Here is a 19,460-nt window from a genome sequence, read left to right as displayed (position 1 = left end):
TGCCTGCAACGTATAAGATAGACAACGTTGGCTGAGTCACATGAGTACCTGCCATGTACACGGTGGGAGGTGTTCCCATGCGTAATAGTGGTATCTATGTCCACAATCGGACACGTCTTGCAGCGTCCACCGTGACAGGGTTGTATGGAGTTGTCCTGAGAGCCGGGCAGCTTGCTACGAACAACGATCCTTTTGAGGTTTGGTGGTTGTTTAAAGGCAAGTAGTGGAGGTGTGGGGAAGGTCTTGGTGAGGTGCTCATCCTCATTGATAATGTGTTGCAGGTCACGAAGAACATGGCGTAATTTTTCAGGTCCTGGGATGTACTAAACAACAAAGGGTACCCTGTCAGTTGCTGCATGTGTCTGTCTCCTGAGAAGGTCATTACGGTTCCTTGCTGTGGCACGTCGGAACGGGCGGTCGATGAGTTGAACATTGTACCCTGTTCTTGTGAGGGCATCCTTGAGTACTTCCAGGTTTCCGTCACGTTCCTGCTCATCTGAGCAGATCCGGTGCACGTGTAGGGCTTGTCCATAGGGAATGGCTGTTTTAATATGTTTTGGGTGGAAGCTGGAGAAGTGTAGCATTGTGAGGTTGTCTGTGGGTTTGCGATAAAGTGTGGTGCTGAGGTGTCCATCCTTGATAGAGACGCATGTGTCCAAGAATGAGACAGATAGTCGAGAGTAGTCCATGGTGAATTTGATGGTGGGATGAAACTTGTTGATGTTACCGTGTAGTTTTATCAGTGACTCCTCACCATGGGTCCAGAGGAAGAAAACGTCATCAATGTACCTGGTGTACAATGTTGGTTGGAGATCCTGCATAGAGAAGAAGTCTTGTTCGAACCTGTGCATAAAAACGTTGGCATATTGGGGTGTACCTCAGCACTACACTCTACCGCAAACCCACAGACAATCTCACAATGCTACACTTCTCCAGCTTCCACCCAAAACATATTAAAACAGCCATTCCCTATGGACAAGCCCTACGTATACACCGGATCTGCTCAGATGAGGAGGAACGTGACGGACACCTGGAAGTACTCAAGGATGCCCTCATAAGAACGGGGTACGATGCTCAACTCATCGACCGCCCGTTCCGAAGTGCCACTGCAAGGAACCGTAATGACCTCCTCAGGAGACAGACACATGCTGCAACTGACAGGGTACCCTTTGTTGTTTAGTACTTCCCAGGAGCTGAAAAATTACGCCATGTTCTTTGTGACCTGCAACACATTATCAATGAGGATGAGCACCTCACCAAGACCTTCCCCACACCTCCACTACTTGCCTTTAAACAACCGCCAAACCTCAAACAGATCATTGTTCGTAGCAAACTGCCCGGCTCTCAGGACAACTCCATACAACCCTGTCACGGTGGAAGCTGCAAGACGTGTCCGATTGTGGACATAGATACCACTATTACGCGTGGGAACACCTCCCACCTTGTACATGGCAGGTACTCATGTGACTCAGCCAACGTTGTCTATCTTATACGTTGCGGGCAAGGATGCCCGGAGGCATGGTACATTGGGGAAACCGAGCAAAGGCTACGACAATGGATAAATGGGCACTGCACAATAATCAACAGACGGGAGGATTCCCTCCCAGTTGGGGAATACCTCAGTGGTCGAGGACACTCAGCCTCGGACCTTCGGGTGACCATCCTCCAAGACGGGCTTCGGGACAGGCAGCAGAGGAAAGTGGCCGAGCAGAGGCTGATAGCTAAGTTCGATACCCATAGGGAGGGCCTCAACCGGGACCTTGGGTTCATGTCACATTACAGGTGACAACTATTGCTCTACACATACACGGACACACGGACACAGACACCCACACACACTCCCACATGCACCCCCTCACAGACTTAAGACACTCTGCACTCACTATACTCACACTCACACATTCACAACCCCCACCCCAGACAGACAAAGACCCACATGCACACATTTTTTGGGGTGGATTTGTACTTGCAGAGTTACATTGTACTTTGCTCAAAAACTGCATGCATTCATGTAGATCTCTGAGCTCAAAAACTGCATGAATTTATGTAAAACTCTGATTCTAATCTAAAAAGTGAGATAACAATCTAAACATCATGGCATAGACCGAGAACCAGGGGGCTAACACCTTCAACATATTGTCTTGCTATCACCATTGTTAACAGCTAACCTGAGAATGCAACTTTAAAAAAAGGTTTTGTGACTTACACCTGAAAGAAGTGAAACTATCACTGCATTCTAACAGATGAAAGGCTTTAACAGACAATCAATTTTTCAATGTAACTGAAATTAGACATCACACTGTAAATTTTTGCTATAAAATCTGTGTTATGATCGAGCCCTCCACTATCACCTGATGAAGGAGCGTCGCTCTGAAAGCTAGTGCTTCCAATTAAACCTGTTGGACTATATCCTGGTGTTGTGTGATTTTTAAATTTCAGTGTCCATGTCAACCCTGACTAACAGGAGGCTCGTGAGAAATGAGAGTTGATCTACATTGCATAAGGCTCACTGTGTTATACAGTGTCGATGTATATGTACAGGTGGGGGCTGTGCTGTGTTTGGGAGGTGATGCTTCGCTTTCTGGATGTTTAGCCGAAACCCCATTTTCTCCTCCACCTGTGAGAGTGTGTTGGCAATGGTTTAGAGCCTTCACCTCTGAGCACAAAAGCATCATCAGCCGACTGAATCAGAATGGCAGAGAGCAGGATGGTCTTGGCTCTGGACTGAAGGCAGCAAGGTTGAACGTGATCCTGTTTATCTGGCTGGAAGCCCCATTCCAGTGTGAAGCTTCGTGGAGGTGAACAAGATGATGTGATGTTTGTACTGACCTTACATCTACAGCGGATCCATTAATGAGGATGGTGGCACGCCTGTGATTCTGCTGCAGGCAGAGAATCCTATCCCTTGCCTTACAGTCCAGAGCTCCTTCTGCATAGTGAGTCATTATCAAGAGAAATAATTCAAGACTGGGCCTGTCCTCCTGTGGTATCGCCTCCTTCTCTCCATCGTAAGTTCAGAAGTGGGGATGTTTACTGAGGACTGCTCAATGTTTCACACCATCCACAATTCCTCAGATACTGAAGCTGTCCCATATCCAAATGCAACAGGAAATTGGAGAGATCTGGACCTCCTGACAAATCACTAAAGATTTGTGCCACACAAGTGCCAGGCAATTACTGTTTCCAGCAAGGTGGAGTCTAATCATTTAAAACCTCAACATTTAATATCATCATAGTCATCATCCTTGGAGTGGGGAGTGGGGTCACTTGATTGGACTGAAATTAGTTAAATAAGTTCTGAGGACGTGTCACTGGACCTGAAATGTTAACACTGATTTCTCTCCACAGGCTGCTTCAAAATCTGCTGAGATTTTCCAGCAATTTGTGTTTTTGTTAGTTAAGTAAGTACTATATCTGCAAGAGTAAGCCAGAGGCTAGGAATACTGCAGCAAATAACTCACCTCCTGATACCCCAAGGCCTGAACACCATCTTCAAGGCACAGGGCAGGAGTGTGATGATACACTCTCTGCCAGCTTTCCCTCTAATTTTCTTACCATCTGAAGCAGCCTCCAAGGTCCAGGCATGAGCACCAATGTATGGAACTGACCTCAATGCCACAATCACTGTGTATGGAACATCAGAGCATCCCCACATGGCTCTAGCTCCGACTACACTCTCAACAAGCTCAATACCATGAGGACAAAGCAGCCCACTTGATTGGCACGTCTACAAACACTCTCAGAAAGCATCTTCCAAACCCACAACCACTCCCAACCTGAAGCACACGGATAGCTATTGCATGAAAACACTATCACCAGCAATTAACTGTACAGTATCCTGATGGAGAACTTTATTACGATTCTTTCACTGTCACTGGGTTAAAATCCTGGAACTCCCTCCCTAAGGCACACTGTGGGTCTACCTACAGCACATGGACTGCAGCGGGTCAAGAAGGCAGCTCACCCCCACCATCTCAAGGGCATCTCGTGGGCGGCACGGTGGCACAGTGGTTAGCACTGCTGCCTCACAGCGCCAGAGACCCGGGTTCAATTCCCGCCTCAGGCGACTGACTGTGTGGAGTTTGCACGTTCTCCCTGTGTCTGCGTGGGTTTCCTCCGGGTGCTCCGGTTTCCTCCCACAGTAGGGGTATGGGTGGGTTGCGCTTCGGTGGGTCGGTGTGGACTTGTTGGGCCGAAGGGCCTGTTTCCACACTGTAATGTAATCTAATCTAAAAACTAGGGATGGGCAATAAATGCTGGGCCAATTAGCGACATCCATATCCCATTAATGAATAAAGAACAACTACCAGGAAAATCACCATCAGCTCTTCCACTTGGTTTCATCCAATTAACAGTTATGTTATGTTGCCGCCAGTTCCATTGTTGAGGAATAGTAAATACAATCCCAGAGTCTCACCAAACAAATTAAATGAAAACTGACACTATTATGAAAGCAGCAATATGACAAGGATTGCACTTGTTCAAGACAATCAACCACCTAATAGGAAATAACTATCTCCCTATCTAAATCGCCAAGACCAGAAGAACAAATCCATGCTGATGCTAGGGTTTGCATAACTGATAAAGCAAAGTGAATATATCGGCAGCTTCTCGCACTGTTCTTTATCTTTCACAGGCCTGTGACATCAGAATCCACAACACTTTAAGAAGCAAACAGCTTCATGGGGATTATTGTTGGTAATCCCAATCCAAATTTATTTAAAGGATCATTCTTCACAACAGAGACTTTTACTAAGGCAATCATAACAGCTTCTCCAAAGGAAACATTCCCAGTGATATTTTGTGGGGGGTTTACTCTAACACAGCCAGGAGCTGAGAGAATCCTTGGGAAAATGGTTTCAGATGGAATTACACAAAATTGCTGTGAAATTTTAATGGCATTAACACACCAACACTGAAGGTCTGTGCATTTTTAATCTTTTAATTACATCTGATTTGATGGAGACTTCAGGGTTCAAATATTTGTCACCAACATTGCACACTTTTTCTTAATAGAAAACATTGCTGCATGATGAGAACCGAGAGCTGGAACCTGATAAAGTTATGTTTGGAAAAGGTATAAAGATGAGATAGCAAGGTTTAGGGATTGAGGTGAAATCATGAAAGATTGAATTCTGGCTTTTTTTCTGCTGTATCCTGCTAAATACCAAATCCTTGAAATTGCTCAGGTGATTCAGCACTTTCCTGACCTGGAGGGTGACATACTAAAAGGAACTTGGGTAGCTTCCTCTAGAGGTTACTGTCAGATCCACCCGCCCATCCCCCTGACATTGCCTGATGACTGCACAACTGTATTTTGCAAGCTAACGGGCTGGGGGTGGAGGGTTTGTCTCAGTGTGAATCACGTCCTGCCGTTTCATGGTGTAGGGTCTTACAACAATTCATCAGAAATAAATTAACCCTGAGGGGTTGAAGAGTTCCTCTCATTGCAGAGGACACATAAAAACACAAACCTGAAAAGGCCTGTATAATTATTTTTGCAATTACAATGGAATGAATTAATAATGGGAACAGTAAATAGTTAAACGAATTACATGAGAGCAAAGAAGAATGCCAAATGAGAATAACAAATGAAATAAAAGCCACCATTCACCCCGGGAGATGAGGATTCAGTCTACACTGCAGCAGAAAACCAATCTTACCTTCAGCAGCTTCATTAATCCTTCAAGCTGCACCATCAGCTCACGACGACTCTCCTGTAAGGCTGACATCCGCTGCTCCAGCTCGTCTTTTCTTTGCCTGTTGAACGAACAAACAAAAGAAATTAAGCTTCGTCTCTCTCTCTCTCTCCGAAAACACGGGGGAATTCAAGCACTCAGACTGTCTGCTTCGCTATGTCACAGTGTATCAGTGTCCCACTGCAGCACAAACAAAATAATGCTTTTCACCAAAACAGCCAGAGTGTTTGGTGAACATGCATGTATTAAAGACAAATTGTACCTTAAAATAATGTCATTGTTTTAAAATGCCCTTCACATTTACACTCCATCAATAAATTTAAAAATCACACAACACCAGGTTATAGTCCAACAGGTTTAATTGGAAGCACTAGCTTTCGGAGTGACGCTCCTTCATCAGGTGGTTGTACCTGATGAAGGAGCGTCGCTCCGAAAGCTAGTGCTTCCAATTAAACCTGTTGGACTACAACCTGGTGTTGTGTGATTTTTAACTTTGTACACCCCAGTCCAACACCGGCATCTCCGAATCATCAATAAATTGACATTTTAAATGACGCAGCTCACTGTCCTGAGTTAACCAGCAGCAATCTCTCATTGATGTTGCCCTGAGGGAGACCTTTCATAGGTGTGCAAGTAATGATGAGCTTCAAAAAGAAATTCCTTTCAAAGGAAAAATGCAAAGGATGGGGTAGAGGTAATGGAAAGACAAAAATTGCTTTCTCTCTCAAATATCAGGGTGCAAAGAATGAGCTGGCCGATTACTTATTCCTGAGGGGAGATTACTGATAAAAATCTGAGGTCACTGGTCAAACTGTCTGGAGTGTGGATTTGAACACCAATCCTAAATGAGAGTTGATTATCAGTGCTGGGTGATACTTAGCTCATTTCTCTGAAAAATTGCTCTCAAAACCTCGACATTCAAAATTGAGTTGAAAAACACCTACTCATTTTAGATTCATAGAAAAACAACTACAAACAATGTAATCGAATGATTTTGTTTTGCAAAATATTTTTTCAGTGTGTTTCACATAGACATTTTAAATTGTGAATGGCTGTAAATAATAGATTTATTAACAGACTGGATTCCTGCCGGGTTGCAGAGAGTTATTTCTACCAGCCCTATCTGTGGTCACACACTCACAAATGCTGGCTGTTTGCTGATCTTTTACCTTTTTCTCATAAAACAATACTGCTGGGATTCATCACTTTTCTGCTTCATCTCAAAACAGTCCACGTTTCACTCACAAACAGATCAACCAAAAAAAAATTACATTATAGCAACTGCACCGCACCTGTAACTCCAGAAAAAAAATGTAACTTCTAGAACAAACTAAGGATTTAACTGTTATTGATTACACTTGTGTTTGAGTCAATTGTGAAACTTTGTGGGCCAAATGTTCATTTAGGACATTGTGAAACCCAAACTATACACTTTGACACCACTATTGGTGTTGAGATTTCAGTGCATTTTCTGAGCTGTGATGGCGTGTTTGAGGACCTGAAGGGCTTATGCCCGAAACTTCGATTTTCCTGTTCCCTGGATGCTGCCTGACCTGCTGCGTTGTTCCAGCAACACATTTTCAGCTCTAATCTCCAGCATCTGCAGTCCTCACTTTCTCCTGTTTGAGGTCTACCTCAGTTTGCAAACACAAGCTCCCAAAATTGTTTATCTTTCCCTCAATCTCATGTCTCACCTCCCTTATGGCCAACTGCTTCCACATATCAGTGCATGCCCCCTCAGATCACCCATGATACTCCATGCCCCATCCTCCTCACGATGTTGTTTGAATCCCTACAGTGTGGAAACAGGCCCTTTGGCCCAACAAGTCCACACCGACCCTGCAAAGATTAACCCACCCAGACCCATTCTCATCCTATTACTCTACATTTATCCCAGACTACTGCACCTAACCTACACATCCCTGAACACTATGTGTAACTTAGCATGGCCAATCCACCCAATCTGCACATCTTTGGATTGTGGGAGGAAACCCACACAGACACGGGGAGAATGTGCAAACACCACACAGAGAGTCACCTGAGGGTGGAATCGAGCCCGGGTCTCTGGTGCTGTGAGGCAGCTGTGCTAACCACTGAGCCACCGGGCCGCCCAAGTGTTCTTGACCTAGTTTGAAGGCCTTGCGAAATAGAACCAGCAACAGACAAACCAAAATATAACAATAGCTTTTTTTTTTCATAAATAGTCCCTCCATGTTTTGAGCTACTGTTTCTTGCAGCTCCATCCGTTGTTCCATATGGCAGCTATAGTTGTTCGCTATATGTCAACAGCAGTTTCAAAAACAGGACAATAATACAGCTATGTATCCTCCATGGAATCTCAGGTCATCAACATGAATCCTCAGAGTCACTCACCCAGCGAGCACTCCACACATTCCATAAGAGATACACAATTCTGATAGGGATTACTTTAAAATCATCTTCAAATCTTTGAAAAACTTCAAAACTCTAACAATTTTAAAAACAAAACCTAAATGCAGACACACGATCATGGATAAAGACATTTAAGGGAAAAACAAAAGTATAATCTTTCAGGCACCTTTTTGGTTTGCAAACAAACAAGAAACAGCAAAGAAACATTGTGCTGTTAAAGGCATTTGAAAGGTTCAAAAATGATAAGACTACAAGCTGAGGTTCGGCATTTGAAATTCAGCCAAGCATTCACGATGGAGCATTTGTCATCATAGTGTTATAGAGCAGATGGTTATTTCTATGTCCTAGCAGATTACCTTCAATCAAAGAGAGGAGAGGAGAGTAGCTGCAAAATGCTGTTTCTCCAAACAGAAGCAGGTGAAGACAGATCTGGCAGACCAATTAAATCATGGCAAAAAAAAAAAGACACAATAGTCCCTTTTTACTGTTTTTATTGCATTGTTGCATTGGAGAAGTACTACAATGTATGTGAACTACACATTGATGGTCAATGTAAGGACCAACTTATCTTTAATGGGCAGATTGCAATTATAACAGCACTGTATCAGAAACACATTTACAATATAATACAATACCTAATAATGGACATTTGAAGGTGTGAAAGAGTTGACATTTAACAACTGACATTTAACAAGCTCCAACCCCCTCAGCAGGCTTTCCATTTTCTTCACTAAGTCTCAATTGTGGCACAGTTTTAATGGGCTTCTGAACCCTCACATGATCACATAAAATTTAGGGCAAGCTTTCACACTCCAATTAACATGGAGGACCTGATATCAGCAGAGGCAGATGGATCTCAAGCTCTGATCTCCAGCATCTGCAGACCTCACTTTCTCCACATAAAATTTAGGGCAAGCTTTCACACTCCAATTAACATGGAGGACCTGATATCAGCAGAGGCAGATGGATCTCATGCACAGAAGAACTGAAATCAGGAACAGGCTATTTGACAAAATCATGATGGATCAGGATGTGGCCTCAAATCCATCGTAGACATTCGTCATCTGAACCCAAAACGTTAGCATTGATTTCTCTCCATAGATGTTGCCAGGCCTGCTGGGCTTTTCCAGCAATTTTTCTTTTGCTTTAGAAAGAGAGAGATATTTGATATGGGCAATGATAAACATACCAGTACAGGGAGAAATAGAGAATATGAATCTAAACATCTTCCAACACATAAAAGTGGAATTTACAAAGAGATTTAAAAAGACTAAAAGCTCTGTATCTGAATGTACGTGGCATTCAAATCAAGATGGCTAAACTGAGAGGGCAAATATAAATGAATAAGTATGATCTGGTAGCTTTAACAAAGACATGTTTGTAGGACGATACAGATGTGGACCAGAATGTTGAAGAGTACACGACATTTAGGAATGACGGGAAAAGGTGAAAGGGTGGCTTTGTCAGTTAATAATGATATTAGCATAATACACCAAGGTGTGGAATTAGAAATGGTAAAGGCAAGATATCGTTTTTTGAGAATAATATATACACCCCAACAGTAACCATTGAGTAGGATCAATCATAAAGGAAGGAATTATGAGAACTTGTCAGAAAGACACAGTAATAATCTTTTTAATTTACACATCAAATGGAAAAGACAGATGCACCTGGAGTGAGGGGTCAGTGTTTTCAGAATAGCTTCCTGGAAAAACATTTTTGGCAGCTGAACCGAGAGCAGGGAAGGAGAGCACGAGCAGGAAGGTACAGCCCACTCAACAGCTGACAAGGGGAACATATTCAAACCTGTTATTGTAGAGATTCTCGAGGGGAATTGGATAAGTTCAAGGTCATCAGGCAGAGTCAACAGCATTTTGACAAAGGAAAATCATTTTGACCAATTTATTAAAGTTCATGCAGAAATAACATCTGCTGTAGTAAAGGAGAAATGATACGTGTATGGTGCTTAGATTTCCAGAAGACGTTTGAAAATATGCCACATCAAAGGTTATGGAAGAAAATGAAATTGCATGTTGAAGAGGGATAGATAGAAGAGTGACCGGTTCACAGAGAGGAGAGGAGGTGTAAATCAATCTTTTTCAGTTTGGCAAGATGTAAGAAGTGGTGTGCCACAGGGATTGGTGCTAGGACTAAGTTGTTTACAATTTATCTCAATGACTTAGATGTAGATACAGTTGATATGGTTATCCTTGTGCTGTTAGCAAATTTGACAAATAGCAAAGTCAGTTGTAAAGAAGACAAAAAGATTACAAAAAGTTATTGATAAATTAAGTCAGCAAAGTCGTGGCAAAATACATATAATGAGGGAAATTGTGAAATTGTCCATTTTGGCAGGAAGAATTAAAAAGTTGCATATCTTCTAATAGATGAGAAATGGTAGAGCTCTGAGATGCAGAGGAATCAGGGTGTTCTCACATATGAATTACAGAAGGTTAGTACACAGGTAGAGCAAGTAACAAGGGAAGTGAATAGAATGTCTTCATGTATCACAACAGAGACTGAATACAAAAGTAAGGAATTATGCCTCAGTTTGAGTTTGCATCTGGAGTACTTTGTAAAAAAAAATCAGCCACCTTATTTAAGGAAGGATGTTAATGCATTGGAGGTAGTTCAGAGAAAGTTTACCAGAATGGGATGGTTGTCATATGACGACAGGTTAGACTTCTACCTGCTGGAATTTGGAAGAAGAGACAATTTAGTTGAAAGATGTAAGAACCCACAGGGGCTTGACAAGGTGGGATATGGGGAGGATGCTTCCTCTTACAGAGCCACTGCTTAAATAAAGCTGGGCTCACCCATTTAAAACAGAAATTAGGTTAAGGGTTTTCCCTCAGAATGTCATCAGCCTTCAGAATTTTTCCTGAAAAGATGGTATTAACAGATTCCTTGAACATTTTTGAGGCAGAGGCAGATAGATTCTTGTTTAGTAAGGGCTGAAAGATTATTATGGGGAGCTGGGAAAGTTGATTTCATGTTCCATTTAGATCAGCCATAAGCTTATTGAATTGTGGAGCATGGCCAATGGACTGACTGCCCTCCTCCTGCTTCGGATTCGGACTTTGGATGTTTTTCTGACAAGCCTGTCCCCAGATATACCCACTCTCTTTTCCATTAATAAAGAGATACCTGTCATCGGATCTCTACTCCTTTAATGTTATCAGGTAGCCACCTTCCTTTGTGAAATCGCAGCCAAAATGCAAGTTTCACTATAAGCAGTATTATCTGCACACAGTCCACTTGCATCAGACCAGGGGAGACACAACACAGGCTGGTTGGCAGTTTTGCTCTACCTATTCATTAGTATAAAGCAATGTGGGTTCAATGTTTCCCGTGACTGAAGTTACCATGAAGGATTCTGCCTCTCAATCTCTCCCCTTATCCGAGGCATGGTGACCCTCAGATTAAACTTACCACCAGTTGTCTCTCTGCAATGAGAGAGCAGACTTGTGGTCCTCTGAGACTATGGCAACTTTACCTTTTTAGTAAGATCATGAGGAGAAAGTGAGGATGGCAGATGCTGGAGAGTCAGGGTCAAACTGTGACTCAGTGGAAAAGCACAGCAGGTCAGGAGAATTGATGCTTTTGGGCTTTAGTGTGATCCTGACTTGAGCTCAATGAAATCTGGAAAATGTCTGTCTGTAACAGGAATCAGCTCTGCTCCTACTAGGTGTAACCTTTTCTTCTTTATTTTATCCAGCGTTATTTAGAAGTTTCCTGTCAAAGTTCTGGTTTTGAGGAAAGGTTCTGAAATAACTCCACAGAGGCCAGTGTCCCATTACAAAGTCCACCATTATTTACACATGCATAGTCCTTGGCACTGATCCAGCACCCTCAGACCAAACAGGGTATCTGACACGCTGGTTTATATCGGTCAGCCAGGGCTCCCTGATTAACTCTGGTTCTATGACGTCCATCTGGCTGACCTCATTACAATCACTACAGGTTCAACCCAAACTTTAACCTGTCTTTTATTCGCTTGCTTGGATGTTTGTATACGTATCTTTTCACTGTTTCCAGTTTTTTTTTGTAGACTTTGAACATTTGCAGTTTTATCTGTCTTTTATTTGGACAGTTCTCCATGCCATCAACTATGGAAGCTGCTGTTCCCTTACTGGGGACAAAAATACCTAACAAGAAATGGCGAAGGGAACTGCTGCTACTTTGACATGCTTTGTTCAATTTGTGCGTTTTTGGCAGCATGTAACAAAGGGGATTCTAATTCTGAAATTACTGAGTTGGAATATCTTTGGATAATTATTCTTGAAAGGAAATCAAAATCGGCTGTGTATATTTTTGTGGAGGGGGAGTGGGTACCAAACTCAATCTCTGCTTGTCCCTTTTTTAACTCCGCACACATGTCTGCTTGCCAGCTGAGTTAAAGAGAAACAGCTCATCGAGGAGCAGGGAGAACTCCAGGCTGTTGTGTGATCGTAATCTCCCGAGTGCTGGCTTTGAAGACTGTCTGTCAAACTGAATATTGTAATCCAAATTTAATCAGTCAGCAGGCAGATCAATTATTAAACTCATAATCATCTTTTCAAGTGTTAGTGATCTCTGATAAACCACATGTATACCATCTCAGAAATAAAATGCACTGTATTGTCAATGCTTTGCTCAAGATAGAGTATTCCCTTAGTTTCCTGGTGATTATCTCAGTTACAAGGTTTGAAAGAAATTCCGATTTTCTCAGGATATATTTTTGCTGACGGGGTGACTATTGTCAGCACTGCTGCCTCACAGCGCCAGAGACCCGGGTTCGATTCCAGCCTCGGCCAACTGTCTGTGTGGAGTTTGCACATTCTCCCCGTGTCTGCGTGGGTTTCCCCCCACAGTCCAAAGATGTGCAGGTCAGGTGGACTAGCGATGGGAAATACAGGGGTACAGGGATAAGGTAGTGGTATGGGTCTGTGTGGGAAGCTTTTCGGAGGATTGATGTGGACTCAATGGGCCAAATGGCCTGCTTCCACACTGTCAGGATTCTATTCTATGATATAATTGAAAACAAGCGATGGAGAAGGAAGCCATTGGCAGCTCAGGTTCATTTGGTGATAACGTGCTTCTCTTCGACAAAATAATCATCAGGATAAAACAGCAGGTAAAAGCAATCCTACATTGATTCATGTGCATTCGAGGTCTCCTCCAATGTAAAAGGCTTTAGCAGCTTTTTTTGGTTCAATAATTTTGTCTGGAAATGACAGAACCTGGTTGGTGGTGCCCTGTCTAACCTGATGGACTGAATGGTATTCTAGTCATTTTATCAACTTCATTTCAAATAGGTGGACAATTCAGTTAGTCACACTACTGCCCAGTCGATGAAGTTAAGGCATGCACTGACACTTTTCAGAGAATTCATCCGTTTTTCATTGAGACTATGTTTCAGTAAAATATTTTGGCTATGTTTGTGGAGCTCTTTGGTATTGTTCTTTTCTTCTCTATTCTTACCTTTCATGACTACATCCCAATCAACTCATTGTATTAATAATATCTTTCCTTTCTTTAGGAATCGGGTGGAGTTAGATACATTAACAAGCAGGAGCCTTGATTTAGAGGAGGTGTAGAGTCTCTTTGGGATACCCTACACCACCTAATGGTTTCATCATCGACTGATACATTTATACGATTGAGATTTCAGCATTGATTTGAAGCAAGGAGCCCAGGAACGAGAACATTTAGATTAAAATAAATGTCCGTAATTGAGACATTGGCAGTCAGTCAACCTGGATTCCATCAGTGCTGCATGATTCTGTGTCTGATGCAATGAAAAGTTAACGTATACAGCACTCTTGGTCAACAATCCTCTAATCTATCATTTAATGCAAAATAGATGTCACATGTTCTCATCAACTATGTAATGTGACATTAATAAGATGGTGAATGAAAAATAAATAATCAACTTGATTTTCTACCCAAGCTTTCCATTTTTAAGTTCCCTGTATTGTTTCCTCTCAGCTATAAAGCCATGCAGCAGAGATCCCCGGTTCAATTACAATATAGCTGCTCAAAACAAATGACAAAGGCCCGTGTACTACAAAAGTATGTCACCCACCAGTTGGTCAAGATAAGTTTTAGAGTAAGAGGCACTTAAGGATTGAGATTTTGACATAAAAGAGGCAGGCACTAAAGTCTGTTGTTAACTCCCGATTGGGATTCATTTTTGATTCAGCAAGTTAGAGATCCATTAACTTCCAAGTTGCCAAGAAAATGCCATTGATGGCAGTTTGCAAACCCATTCATGTGAAATAAGGTCCTGAACATTAATTAATGAGCAAGCTTGTAATGAACTTTGAGGTTTTTTGTTGGTATTGACAGAATCCCAATTATTTGTTTCTCCATCTGCACCTTCTTGTTTCTGCTCAAGAACATGTGGGCAGGCAGCTCTAACCCCTCCTCATGTCTCCTAGTTCAGGCTGTAGAGCATCCCACACAGTTAGGAAATCATGGGCGGAATTGTGGCTCAGTGGTCAGCACAGCTGCCTCACAACGCTAGGGTCTAGGGTTCGATTCTAGCCTCAGGTGACTGTCTGTGTTGAGTTTGCACATCCTCCCAGTGTCTGTGTGGGTTTCCTTCAGGTGCTCCCACTATCCAAAGGTTAGGTGAATTGGCCATGCTAAATTGCCTACAGTGTTCAGGGATGTGTAGGTTAGGTACATTAGTCAGGGTTAAAAATGTAGAGGAATAGGGTAGGGGGAATGGGTCTGGGTGGGCGACTCTTCGGAGGGTCAGTGTGGACCAAAGGGCCTGGTTCCACATTGTTGGGATTCTATGATTCACTGTCTGATTATCTGTTATATTCAGAAAGACAGGTCAATGCTCTCAAGCCTCCCTTCAGATCAGGAATGAATGGAATAAAGGTTGAGTTTCCAGTGACCCATTCTGGAGCTGAGTGCTGCTGTGAACCTCCAACATTTCATGAGTATCATCACAACTACTTCACACATTGGTCAGCAATCTTAAACTCAAATGGCAAATTATGTTCCACAATTAATACTATGTGCATTTTGATAAAGAAAAGAGATTTTCAGATAAATAGGCACAATCTCCTTGAGGAGACAAATCTGTACAAGGAGTAACATCTGGAATGTAACAACAAAACTCATTAAAGCAGAGTTTTTTTTCAAAACACAAACATCATTTAACGCCACAACATTTCATGCTGGAAAACCTAGGGTAATTTCATCCAATTGAATATCTTTCTGCCGTTCGCAAAAAAACACTCGTTATGTTGAGATGTTGGGAAAAATAAAAAATTGTGCATTTGTGGAAGACAGGAATATAGTGTAATTCTGTCAATGGATACCTGTCCGTACAAACAAAAAACAGCAGCAAGAGATACTGGGCCCTCTGATCACATGTGGTAAAGGAGGAGGACTTTACATTTCAAGGTCTGACTGGAAGTTTGAAGTTCCTAAATGGAGCAGAAGGCAAGTCTTAATGGAAAGGACGACATTAGGCATTATTGCTGGAACAATTAATAACTAAAGAATGGGATGGGTCTATGGTTTGGATAGATTTTATGGTTTTTTTTGGAAACCCATAGATTTTCAATGTTTTGCTTGTGTTTCAAATTCTTCAGGATCTACTAGTTGCACAAGAAAGCATCCTTATTCAGTATGTGGATGTACCTACTAAGGAAGGAGCAATACTTGACTGTCTGTTGGGAAATAAGCCAGGACAAGTGACTGAAGTGTTAGTGGGGGGGCGGGGGCACTTTAGAGTCAGTGATCATACTTTTATTAGTTTTAAAAAAAGGATAGAACTGATCAAAAAGTTAAAGTTCTAAATTGTAATAAGGTCAATTTTGATGGTTTTAGACAAGAACTTTCAAAACTTGATTGTGGGAGGCTATTCACAGGTAAAGGGACATTTGACAAGTGGGAGGCCTTTAAGAATGAGACAATGAGAGTTCAGAGACAGTATGTCCCTGTTAACGTGAAGGACAAGGCTGGTAGGTGTATGGAATGCTGGATGATGAGAGAAATTGAGGCTCTGGTCAAGAGAAGGAAAGAGGCAGATGTCAGGTATGGACAGTTAGGATCAAGTGAATCCCTGGAGGAATATACAGGCAGGGAATAGTTAAGAGGGAAATCAGGAGGGAAAAAAAAAGAACAAGATATCTTTGGGAAATAGGCTGAAGGAGAATGCAAAGAGGTTCTGTAAGTACATTAGGGCAAAAGATTAACTAGAGAGAGAACAGGACCCCTTAAAGATCAACATGGCCATCTATGTGTGGAACCACAGGAGATGGGTAAGTTACTAAACAAATATTTCTCGTCAGTATTCACTGTGGAGAAGGACATGGAAGTCAGGGTACTTGGGGAAAAAAACAGTGATCTTGAAAAGAATTCATTTACAGAAGAAGAGGTGCTGGAGGTCTTAAAGCATATAAAGGTCCATAAATCCCTGGGACCTGATCAAGTGTTTCTTAGAACTGTGTGGGAAGCTAGAGAAGTGATTGTTGGGTCTCTTGTTGAGATATGTCTATCATCAACAGCTACGGTTAGTGTGCTGAAAGATTGGGGAATAGCAATTGTGGTGCCATTATTTAAGAAAGGTTGTAAGGAAAAGCCAGGGAACTATAAACCAGTGAGCTTTACATCAGTGGTGGATAATTTGTTGGAGGGATTCTAAGGCACAGGATTAACATGTATTTGGAAAGGCAAGGACTGTTTAGGGATAGTCAACATGGCTTTGTGCTAGGGAAATCCTGTCTCACTAACCTGATTTGAGTTTTTTGAAAGAGTGACAAAGAAGACCGATGAGGGCAAAGTGGTGGACATTGTCTACTTGGTCTTCAGCAAGGCGTTTGTCAAGATTACCGATGGCAGACTAGTTGGTAATGTTAGATCACATGGGATCCAAGGAGAGCTAGCCAATTGGTTAAAAAAGTGGCTTGAAGGTAGGAGATAGAGGGTGGTGGTGAAGGGTTGCTTTTCAGACTGGAGGCCTGTGACCAGCAGTGTGCAACGAAGATCGGTGCTTGGTCCACTGATTTTTGTCATTTATATAAATGATTTGGATGTGAACATAGGATGTATGATTAGTAACTTTGTTGATGACACCAAAATTGGAGGTGTAGTGGACAGTAAAGAAGGTTACCTCAGAGTACAATGGGATCTTGAACAGATGGGCTAATGGGCCGAGCAGTGGCAGACGGAGTTTAGTTTAGATAAATGCGAGGTGCTGCATTTTGGAAAGGCAAATCAGGACAGGACTCATACACTTAATGGTAGGACCTGTGGTGTGTTGTTGAACAAAGAGACTTAGGGGTGCAAGTCCAGTGTTCCTTGAAAGTAGGGTCGCAGGTAGACAGGGTGGTGAAGATGATGTTTTTGCATGCTTGTCTTTATTGGTCAGAACATTGAGGATAGGAATTAGGATGTCAAGTCATGGCTGTACAAGGTATCAGTGTGGCTACTTTTGGAATACTGCGTACAATTCTGGTCGCTCTTCTACATGAAATATGTTGTGAAATTTGAAAGGGTTCAGAAAAGATTTACAAGGATGTTGTTGGGACTGGAGAGTTTGAGTTATAGGGAGAGGCGGAATATGCTGGGGTTATTTTCCCTGGAGGTCGGAGGCTGAGGGGTCACCTTATCGAGGTTTATAAAACCAGGAGGGGCATGGTTAGGATTAATAGCCAAGGTCTTTTTCCTCGGGTGGGAAAGTCCAAAACTAGAGGGCATAAATTTGAGATGAGAGGGAAAAGATTTCAAAAGGACTTGATGGGTAACTTTTTCATGAGAGGGTAGTACATGTATGGAGTGAGCTGCCAGAGGAAATGGAGGAGTCTGCTACAATTACTATACTTAAAAGCCAACTGGATGGGTATATGACTAGGAAGGGTTCAGAGGGATATGGGCCAGGTGCTGGCAAATGGGACTCGGTCAGATTGGGATGTCCGGCCAATGCAGACGAGTTGGACGGAAGGGCCTGTTTCTGTGCTGGATGATCTTGTGACTCGATTGTGATAGTGGGCAAAAGTAACAAACTAATGTAGCAGCTCAAGTGAATTTTAATCTTCAATGGCACATTTTTGAGAGTGAGACTGGTTAGCACTGCTGCCTCACAGCACCAGGGTCCCAGGTTCGATTCCAGCCTCAGGCAACTGTCTGTGTGGAATTTGCACATTCTCCCTGTGTCTGTGTGGATTTCCTCCCACAGTCCAAAGGTTTGCAGGTTAGGTGAATTGGCCGTGCTAAATTGCCCATAGGTTAGGTGCGTTAGTCAGAGGGAAATGGGTCTGGGTGGGTTACTCTTCGGAGGGTCGGTGTGGACTTGTTGGGCCGAAGGGCCTGTTTCCACACTGTAGGGAATCTAATCTGATCTAAATACTCCCAATGCAGGCAAGACGTATGATCCATCCTCGTGTGGGCTGTCGTATCTCTGACTCCCTCCCAGATCCTTTGCCTAAGTTAGCTTCTAATGACGAAAATTCAACTCATTCATTCCGACAGTGAGAAAGAAGGGCAGGCAAGCTGCCTACCGACAGATTCCCATCCAGAAACACAAAGATGACTCCTTGTCCTTGTGCAAGCAGCAAAAGCATCACTCACAAATAATTACTGTCCATTCTTCTCCCCTTCTGTTCATTTATAGAACATAGAACATAGAAGAATACAGCGCAGTACAGGCCCTTTGGCCCTCGATGTTGCGCCGATCCAAGCCCACCTAACCTACACTAGCCCACTATCCTCCATATGCCTATCCAATGCCCGCTTAAATGCCCATAAAGAGAGAGAGTCCACCACTGCTACTGGCAGGGCAGTCCATGAACTCACGACTCGCTGAGTAAAACATCTGTCCTATACCTACCACCCCTTAATTTAAAGCTATGACCCCTTGTAATAGCTGACTCCATACGTGGAAAAACATTCTCACTGTCTACCCTATCTAAACCCCTAATCATCTTATACACCTCTATCAAGTCACCCCTAAACCTTCTTTTCTCCAATAAAAACAACCCCAAGTGCCTCAGCCTTACCTCATACGATCTTCCTACCATACCAGGCAACATCCTCCCCTCTGCACCCGTTCCAGTGCCTCCACATCCTTCCTATAATATGGCGACCAAAACTGCACACAATACTCCAGATGCAGCCGCACCAGAGTCTTATACAACTGCAAAATGGCCTCAGGGCTCCGGAACTCAATTCCTCTACCAATAAAAGCCAGTACGCCATATGCCTTCTTCACCGCACGTAGTGAGGAAAAGGGAGGCTTGGATTTGTGAATAGTTGTTGTTTAGTCTGCACTGTATAAGTTCGGAAACTAAATTGTTACTTGTCTTGAAATACTGGAATGTAGGAGTTCTCTGCCGCTCATGTTTCATCAGATTAAGAGACGAAGCG

At 42.8% G+C, this 19,460-nt stretch overlaps 1 protein-coding gene across 11 annotated transcripts in view; it reads right to left on the bottom strand.

The window, feature by feature from the left end:
- The window catches only part of dtnba (dystrobrevin, beta a), a 373,718-nt gene that overhangs the window by 133,418 nt on the left and 220,840 nt on the right, over positions 1 to 19,460 (bottom strand). For all 11 annotated transcript variants that reach the window (XM_043675957.1, XM_043675963.1, XM_043676010.1 and 8 more), the window contains one exon: positions 5,664 to 5,760. In XM_043675957.1, coding sequence (XP_043531892.1) covers positions 5,664 to 5,760 — 97 coding nt within the window. The remainder of the gene's footprint in view (positions 1 to 5,663; positions 5,761 to 19,460) is intronic.

Source organism: Chiloscyllium plagiosum, chromosome 3 (genome assembly GCF_004010195.1).
Source record: "Chiloscyllium plagiosum isolate BGI_BamShark_2017 chromosome 3, ASM401019v2, whole genome shotgun sequence".
Lineage (NCBI taxonomy): Eukaryota > Metazoa > Chordata > Chondrichthyes > Orectolobiformes > Hemiscylliidae > Chiloscyllium > Chiloscyllium plagiosum.
This window is presented reverse-complemented; position numbering and strand designations above follow the sequence as displayed.